The 10,040-nt window shown below is 36.6% G+C and overlaps 1 protein-coding gene across 2 annotated transcripts in view; it reads right to left on the reverse strand.

Annotated features, from left to right (window-relative positions):
- Positions 1-7,284, reverse strand: part of zgc:103755 (uncharacterized protein LOC449988 homolog) — a 52,569-nt gene extending 45,285 nt beyond the window's left edge. For both annotated transcript variants that reach the window (XM_056255078.1, XM_056255077.1), the window contains exons 1-2: positions 7,147-7,284; positions 230-376 (exon numbers count right to left, since the gene is read on the reverse strand). In XM_056255078.1, coding sequence (XP_056111053.1) covers positions 230-362 — 133 coding nt within the window. In that variant the 5' untranslated portion in view covers positions 363-376; positions 7,147-7,284. The remainder of the gene's footprint in view (positions 1-229; positions 377-7,146) is intronic.
- Positions 7,285-10,040: the final 2,756 nt, after the last annotated feature.

Raw genomic sequence — 10,040 nt, forward strand, 5'->3', positions numbered from 1 at the left:
AGTTGTTTGTTTATTGGCCAGAAAGCCTTACGACCAAAAAAAACCCCCCCGAAAATCCATCTCTGTACAGCCGCGGGCGGAATTTGATGTGAAAAATAACTTGAGTGTCAGCATTTTTGTGTGACCTACTTAAAAGCTTGCATTAGAGCATTCTCACAGAAGCTAAACGTTTAACTGAAAGTGAAAGAATATCTGAAACTTGACGACGTGTACAGACCCACAGGCTCACCGCAGTCTGAAGGCATGGGCGCTGATGCCACCTGATGGATCACCGGTCGCTCAGAGTTATGGGTAATAATACTGTACCGCCGCAGGACCGAGTCTCCCTCTGAAGACTCCCTCAGCACATCCTCCTTGGTCATCGCCCCCTCACCACCTAAACACACATATATTTAGAACAAAACACAGTAATAGTCACATATAGGGGAGGCATTATAGGCTAAATAAACTGGATAACAACGATAAATAAATGATATACGATTTCAGTATTGACAGTGATCCAAGTAATAATATACACTACCGTTCAAAAGTTTTAGATCGGTAAGATCGGTTTTAAAAAAAAGTCTCTTCTGTATTTATTTGATCCATAATACAGCAAAAACAGCAATATTGTGTTCAGTAAAAAAAAAAAAATGTTTCACAGACCAGAATCCAAAAACTTCTTTGGCTTATTTATATGATTTTGAGCACTTTCTTGTGCTTTTGGGTCAGTAGTGGTGTACGTCTTTGAGTTCTGACATGGACACCGCATGCGTTTATTACGCGCCTTACTATGCAAGCTGAAACCTCAGTACCTGTCGCCACCAAGTTTTGCTGCAGGTCTTTTGCAGTCACTCTAGGGTTTGTCTGAACCTGCCTTCTCATAAATCTGGTTTCAGCTGTTGATAGCTTATTATTCTGCCTAGTCCAGGTAGTGAAACCAATGTTCCTTTAACTTAGAACTTGTGAACTATGCTTCCAACTGTGTCTCTAGGAACATTTAGTGCCTTCGCTATCTTTTTGTATCCTGTTCCTTGTTTATGAAGGGTGATGAAATCTTCTCTTAACTTTTTGGATCATTCTTTTGACTTAGCAATATTTCTTACATAGAGTCAAACGTGACACTCAACAAACCCAGCCAGTTCAGATATTTCATGTGTTCTAGCTCAAGCACACCTGGCGCAACTAATGAATCCCTTGATTAGTTGCATGGGTGTACTTGAGACAACACCTGTTTTGCAAATTTGTGCTGTTGTGAGGGATTCAGGTGAATAATTTTGAGACTGCAAGAGTCAGTTGCATTTTCAGTTGAATTTGGGGAAACCACTTGAAACATTTGTTGTGTTGAGCTATTTCAATTACTTTAGTTAGATTTGTTCATTGCAAGCAGCTGACAGTCTGTAAATGTCGCCAATAAAGCTTATTTGCAATGGGGGCTGAATCATTTTGATTACAACTGTAAGAGCTTAAATTCAATGTGAAATCAATATTAATCCTATTTATAACAGTAATATTTGGAAATACTGATATGATTTCACACATTTGTATTTATTGTAATGTATTTTAAAATGTAAAAGCTATTTTCTTTAAGATAACTCTATTGCCTTCAGTGTCACATGATCCACATGATATGCAATTCTCACTTTTCACAACTCAATTAACAACCCATGGGTAAAATCAATTTGTTCCCTACGTGTTTTTTTCCCCGTTTCACTCAGACATGTCACAAAAAAGTAGCATTATGCAAACTTGTATTAATGCTGACTTTAAGTGTACATAAGATGTGTATTTACAATCCCCTTCTTGTAATGTAATCATAGTCTACTTAATTCAGTGCATTCATTCATGTTATGCTTTTTATGATTTATTAATATGATGATATTTGATGTGTGTATTTGATATGCAAGTTTAAATAAGTTTAAGCTTGATGTTGCATGCAGGTGTAATGTTCTCCATGAAGAGAAGAGTCACCCTGGGATTTATGACCATTACTAAGAAAAGTGGGGTGGTGATGGCGCAGTGGATAAGACACATGCCTTTGGTGTGAGAGACCCGGGTTCGAATCCACTGTGAGACACCAATGTGTCCCTGAGCAAGACACTTAACCCCTAGTTGCTCCAGAGGCGTGCGACCTCTGACATATATAGCAATTGTAAGTCGCTTTGGATAAAAGCGTCAGCTAAATGAATAAATGTAAATGTAAATGTAAAAGTCTGAAAAAAAAAAATACAGTGCACTGTATGAAATAATTAACTGCATATACTTAGTGGAACACATCTTGTTGCTCCAATTATGTGATCTTCCATTCTTCCATCAGAATTGTGCATTCGATTTGGCATATGGCTGTAAGTATGGTTCTGTATTTTTAGATTTGAGGTCTGAGGACCTTCAAACTTGCTGTATTACTCTCTTCTGCCTTTGTAAATGTGGAGAAAATAGTTTGTTGAGAGTAAAATATAAAACTGAAAGTCAATTGTACTGTTTGTTGAACCTTTATTTCCTAACAGCACAAATCATTTCCTCAGACATTGTACACACTAGCTATGCTAAACTGATCTATAAAAAACACCCTTCTGTCCAATCATCCAAAAAATGTTTTAATACAATAAATATTAGTGGGATCCAATGTTAAAAACATGTGACCAAAATAAATCTTGATGGTTTAAAGTTTAAAATTAAAGAAATTAAGACATTAAATTAGTATTTACACTTTAGAGTTGTATTGTAAAATAAAATTATTTTGTATTAAATATTATTAATAATTATTATTATTTTATTTAATTGTATTAATTATTTATACAATGCAGTTTTACAATAATTTCTTATTTTGCTTAATTTATTTAATAATAATAATAATTTTAAAAGTTATACTGAATGGTACTGTATTCTTTTTTTTCTTTGACCTTTGTTATTAAAACAAAGACAGCAGCAGGTTTATTAGGCTGCTGTCCCTTTAAGAGCTGCACGGATCCAATATACTATTACACATGTTTTATTTCTCAACTAATTGTATGATATAACAGACTATGTTTACTAGGATACTCGTCTTGACCGGCATTTTTGACGTAATTTTGTGGGGGGAGTCATACAAGTTCAAGACTGACATGAGAGTGAGTAAATGATGTTGGTGAACTATCCCGTTCATGTTACTGTGATGCTCTAAAATAGCTGTCAGTGAGAATAAGGCATTACTTGTCCATCCACAATAATACAATGTCCTACATTATCTTAATTTTGTTTTGATTAGATTTTTTTGTTGTTCTTTTCAAATAATGATGATACAAGTAATTAACTTCAATGAATGCAATTAATACGCATATGTAATTAATAACATTAAAATGAAAACAGACAGCCCTAGTCATTAATAAAGTCACCAGAGCTCGCAATCTCAATTTACCGACATCATTAGCCACGGCATCACTGTGAGCCTCAGCACACTGAATTACAAAGCTGCTTAAAATATCACACTCGCTCAGCTTTGGGTGTAATAAAAGAACACTTATTCTGCGCCCGAAAAACAGATTAGAGAAGGCTGAAGCGAATATAAAAGACGAATTCAAATTGTGCATCCACAACAAATACAGAACCGGTTAGGATTCATTAAAAAAAGAAACAATGAGCACACAACACTCACCATCACGGAAGTCTGGCTGTCTGTTTTGCGTTTGCTCAATAACTAACATTTTGGTAGTTTTGTCCTGCTAATGATGGGTTAAAATGAACCTCAACAGAGTAAACCCTTCAAGTTCTGCATTTCTGCGGACTCTGCCATCACCAGCCACTGTCCATGAGGCTATTCATGAAACACACCCTCGTGAAAGGGCAGGGTTACTCTTTGTTTGAATGTTTTTAGATTTTCTACTAACTAGTAGAGATGGGAAAAGTCGTTTAACAAGTTTATTACTGATTAGTGAGGTCCACCAGTAAGTCAGTAATGTATGGTTACAGCAGGTATATCCATAATGAGGTTTGAAGTTACATTCACAAGTGGACTGTCAGCACAGCAACAACATGTAGTTATAATTAAGTAATCATTTGGCCCATGTGACCGAGTGATTTGAATGAGATTTGGTGGCATGGAAAGTACAAAGTGTGTGAAACGTGTGCATAAGAAAAAGTGTTTGGTTGGTTCGTTGAATACCCTAATTTCAATTTGCAAATAAAATTTGCATTTATTTAAAGGAATGTTATGGGTCCAATACGAGCTAATCTGTAACACGCTTTCTATTATCACAGAAAAGAATCCTGACTGACTCAAAAATGAAAAAGAAAAAAAACAAGGTTACAAAGCTTATAAAAACAAGCTAAGAATGAAAAAAATAACATTCACCCTCATGTCATTCAACTTTTCATTTGTGGAAAAAATTGTTGTGGTAAATGAATGAGTGGAAAATGTTTTTTGTTTTCAAAAACAATGAAAGTCAATGGGGTCCAAAATGATTTAGACCTCATTGATTTTCAAAATATCTTCTTTTGTGTTCCTCAGAAGAAAGAAAAGCATACCGATTTGAAATGAGGGTGAGTAAGGGTATGTTTGCACGACAAGGATGTACTAAAAAAGTTTTTCCTTCGCATACAGACGACAATGTTGTCAAAGCGATCCCTGTTAACACGGATCCACGAAAACGACTAAAAACACTGCTTTCTGCTGCCAGGCCAGTAGTTAGTTGCCGATGTCACATTGTAAAGAACTTGCCTATAGACATGCGTATGACATCACCATTTTCACAAATTCACATTTTTGTCGTTTTAAAAATGTTTCACTTTGAAACCCGCTTTCAAAAGTTTGCGTTTTCAGGCCCTCAAAACGCTGTTGCTATGTAAATGAGCAGCCAAAACACGAGAAGATTTTCACTTTTAGTTGAAAACTGTGTCGTGTAAAAAGCCCCTTGATGACAGATATTTTGAAAACTGAACTGAGATTCCCAACTAGGGAGATTCCTTCTGAATGCAAAACAGTCTAGGTTCACTTGATTTGCATAATGCCAAATATGTGTGATTACATAATGCCAAATATGTGTGATTTAAATTGTACAGATCAATGTACATAATTACACATAGATCCATGTATTGAATTTTTGTGAAAAATAACAGCATTTAAGAATCTAACAGAATATTTCAGGCAAATTTTAGGCAATTACGATTTTGAGATTAATCAACATTCATGCCTTGAATGTGCACGGCCTACATAAAAAACAAAAGTACTGTCTTTAAGTTTTATTTTTCTAAGTTGTTAACTTGTAGGCTATATACTAGCCCAGTTGCACCTTTGACCCATCACTTGTAGTCTGTGTGTACTTCACAAGCCGGGCTTAAATAAACTCATAATTCTGTCATCTTTACAGATATAACAGTTCATCCTCTCATTTGAATCACTGTGCCATTATTACCTTTGCATGGCAATGAATTATTAATAATGACCAAGAGTATGTGGCATAATGTCCATTATAAGCGAACCGCTCAGAGCAGCTCAAGGTGTGTCTGGACAGCAAAAACCTGAGTCAATACTCTTCTAATAGATCAGAGGTTTCAGTAACAAAGACAGCATAATAGTGACCAGACAGCTAAACACAAGACACGATTATACTGAAGTATACAAACAGATGACTGCACAAAGACAGGATTTAAGTTACCTACTGCAGAGTTTTATGTATTGAGAGAGCTTGTTATGACTATCAACTTTACCTTTGCTTTGTTGCTTTGTTGGTCAGGTCAGCTGGGCTACTCTACTAAACCTGAACAACAATAAAACGATCCGAAGAGAAAAAAGTGATTCCCCAGTAAACACGGCACATTCCCATGACCCGAGTATTTGGTTCCCATTTGGTTATTTTTGGGAACACAATAATAAAGGTCAAAAAAATGTTTAGGTTGTATTATTTACAACCATAAAATAATGTTCCTAAAACATTGCATGGAGGTTTTTCTGAGGCGACATAAAAATAACTTAAAAAGAACATTATCTAATCGAGTCAGTGAACGGTCAATGTGATTTTGCCTACTAAGATGTGTTGCTGAGTCAACATATTTTATTGATCCTGGAACAACTTTCCTTCCAAAAATGTAGTCCTAACCCTACCCATAACGTATCCCTAAAATCAGAGGGAAATGACAGGTGACAGGCTTCTACATCAGTGTTAGATGTAGAAGCACCTAACCCTGGTTGTAAGCCTAAACTTGACATAAACTATTAACTAATTCAATTTGATTGGTTGATTGAAATGTTGTTTCCAGGATCAACAAATATGAAACTGAAATTGAAGCTTGAGTCTTGTAGTGTGCAACTGACTTAACGCACACATTAGTTATTACTAGTTACAACCGAATGTTTTATTTCCAAAGAAAACAATAACGGATGATTGTCAATAGAATGCAGATACAGTATAATGCATATTAATGATCACTGCTAAAATGAATCACTTGTTTTTTTTTACATACAATTTACTCACAATTGACAATTTAAATCAAAACAAAATTAACAAGGCTGTCTGCATAATTTGAAACGATGTGCCTAATCTCTAATAATCTCAAAATAGGCAGATACAATTAATTGGCCCATCTAGTATATCATTAAATCACTACATATAATCAAAATCCACATAAATGCAGGACAATATCTAGTGTTATATGGTCATTTTAGCGAGTCACTAAACAACTAAACTACTCAGTACTTTTTTTTTTTTTAAACAATCAGTTCCTTGTGTGTTTTTGGACATATATAACTATATGTATCATGGTAATTGATACTATGCATCTTCACTTTCTCAAACTATCACTTTATCATGAAGTATTTGTCTTGTTAAGCACTCGGATGTGATAGTTTATTGTCAAAATTGTCTGACTGACCTTCGTAAATGTAAAACACCTTTAATTAGCTCGTAACACAGTGCTTGAATGCAATGGATCAGCAGAGCATTAGAAACAGATTAAAGCCTGATTATTGCCCAGTTTAGACTGTTATCACAAATAAGTAATTGCATGCATTGTTTCCCCCTGAAACTAACTATCATGTTCGTTTACTAAACAGAACATCACTAGAGTTCTGCACATACTGCAACAGCTTGTTGAAGGGCCATGCATCATTTCACACATCGACTGCTTCAAATACACAGCAAACACAGACATGACAGGGTCGAGACGTTCTGTTCTGACACGGCGATAAAATACCTGCTCCTTAATGAAACAGAAAAGCGCAGTTTCTCTCGTTGGGTCGCTAGCTTCGTGCTCATGTTTTCATTTTATCTTCTGGTTTCAGCGCCTTCGATTTGTCCGGATTCACTTCCGACATCGTGACGTAATTCAGACGTCACTCAGCGCATGGCAAAAACAAAACAAAAAAACACCTTCAGTATCTGTAATATTGCAATGAAGGGGTAAAATAATAATAATGATTTTGGAATTACTTTTATACTTTTGCACTATGCTTTTATTGGAGATCCCCAATATGAATTTAATTGTAACCCCTTTCCAAGCACATCCACTGTCGGGCCAGTGCTAGGCCAGGGCTTTAAACGGGCCGTGCCGGGCTAATAGCCTCGGGCCAGTAGCACCTGGCCTGCGTTTCCACTGTCGGGCCAGAAGCTCCACAGCGCGTCACTAAAACACGCCCGCAACACGCCTCTCTGGAACAACGTCACACTAACCCATCATTTCACCAACAAATGGAAGTTTTATCAGAAAACTAATCAGAAAGAAATCACTGGAAACAGCGTGCATCGCAAAACAAACATGATAAAAGCGGCCGTTTGCTGGCATTTTTGTTGTTTACTTGAATATTTAAAACCCAAGCATCGCTGTTTTACCACAGGTTTACAATAAAAAGTGATACATTGATCATAATGAATTAATTTATGTCAAAATTGCACATTAGTCACACAGAAATAAATGACCGTTAACGTTAGGTCTATTTCACAAAAGAAAGAGGACACACTTACATTATTCAGTCGAGGCTGTTTCTGTTTATTGGTAGTTACAGGACATATCACATTTAGAAACAATGATAATTTCTACAAATAATGTTATATGCCACCAAAAATACGACCTGAGGAGCGTTAGCACAGTCTCGACTCCCAGTAGCTACAGATATATTTTCAGTCAGAGAAACAGGAAGCTCCCGAAAAAAAGTAGATAGTCCGGTATAAAGAGACTAGGCTACGTAGTATAGGCTATGTAGGCTACTGACAGATCAAATAAAAACATGATTGTGATAGCCTTTATGATTGGTCTGACTTCTTCAAGCGTTCACCATGTTTTTTTTACTATGCGTATCTTCAAGCGTTTACTATGGTAATGGTTAGCGCGCATATTCTTTTGCATCGCGTAAATATTTCTACCTTATACGGTGATCAGAATCCACATCGGATCACAAACAGAAGGCATTAAAACATGAAAGTGAGTTAAATTATTTTAAAAGTCTTTAATGCTGACAGAATCATTCGGCGCTCCTGTCTCTCGACTCAGGTAATCCCCGCCTCTGTTCGTAACCACTCCTCTAGCCCGAGCTGGCCCGCTTTGGCCCAAGGTATTCGACAGGCCAGAAATCCTGGCCGTTGGCCTCGAGTAAGCCCCGATCAAGCCCCGGAAGTGACAGTGGAAACGCGACTGGCCCTGGCACGCACTAGCACGGCCCGGCCCTGGCCCGGCAGTGGAAACGCGGCACTGACCTAAAAGCATCCCTATGTGTCAACAAAACAAATGTTGTTTTTTTGTTAGATTTTTTTGTAAAAGACGTAATTGTGGACTAAATGGTATGATTTTAGGATAATAGAAAGCATCTCAACTTCTTAACAACTAAAATACTGAACTAAAATAAATGCATAATCCAGACGTGAATTCTCAGACGTAAGGAAGACTAGAGTTAATTCATTGTGTTTCGTGCTTCATAATACTCTAATGTATAGAACTAACCATAGCATCACATTAAGAGTAAATATTATGCACAGTATATCTATAGTGAACTAAAATAAAAATAAAAATGTTACTTAAAATAAAATAAACAACAAACGTTAACTGAAATATAATGAAATATATATATATATATATATTTTTACATTTTTAAATATATATATATATATATATATATATGTGTGTGTGTGTGTGTGTGTGCAGTGTGTGTGTGTGTGTTTATATAAAATATTAATACAAACTATAATAGTATCTTTAAAAAACTCTAATGAGTTAATAATACGGTCAAATGTAATCTCCAAATAAAACTCCAAAAATGTATTTGAATTTTTTTTTACAATATATATATATTTTTATTTTAATATTGGCTTTAATTTGTTATTAGCCATAATGGAAATGATTTGAATTTTTATATTGCAGTGCAGCTGACAGCATATTTCCTCCTGTGAAGCTCCATTTCCAGTAATGATGTCTAGGAATTACCTGCTGGCATTTAAACACCTGAGTGCCAAGAACAAATGTCAAAAGTATGCCATTTAATCTGATAAAAAAGCGATATTGAATGTATTCAAAATACCATTAAGTGTGTCTCTAAAAGATAGTGAGACAGGTTCACAAACTTCTTTTTGTGAAAAACCTCTGAACCATGAAACCTCATTGATTGCATGAATGATAGTCAAAGGCTAGACTGATAATTCTCTGTTTTACTTACCAGTTGTACCAGTTTAACCCTCTTCTGTCCAGAGTAAGTAAATATCTGTCAGCCTTCGTGAACGTCCTGGTTGCGTATGCAACCCACCGTTCCCTGAAGGAGGGAATGGAGGACATAGTCGACGTCGACTGAATGGGGATCACGCCAGGGAGCCAATTATCTTCGAGTACTACTGAACGAGCCAATGGGAATGGAATTGGCGTGCGTGATGACATCACACACTCCGCCCCCGCGGTGCGGGTATAAATACGGAAGTGGATGCACGCACTCGTTGCTTTTTTGCTGAGGAGCCGAGCGTAACTCGGAGTCAGCGGTGGTCCAGCTGTAGTGGCAAGGGGACTACGTCCTCCGTTCCCTCCTTCAGGGAGCGGTGGGTTGCATACGCAACCAGGACGTACCCTTTCAGTCGAGGACGTCAGACGTAGTCGACGTCGACTGAATGGGG

Source organism: Rhinichthys klamathensis, unplaced genomic scaffold (assembly GCF_029890125.1).
Source record: "Rhinichthys klamathensis goyatoka isolate OS25496 unplaced genomic scaffold, OSU_Roscu_1.1 h1tg000117l_1, whole genome shotgun sequence".
In the NCBI taxonomy this organism is placed as follows: domain Eukaryota; kingdom Metazoa; phylum Chordata; class Actinopteri; order Cypriniformes; family Leuciscidae; genus Rhinichthys; species Rhinichthys klamathensis.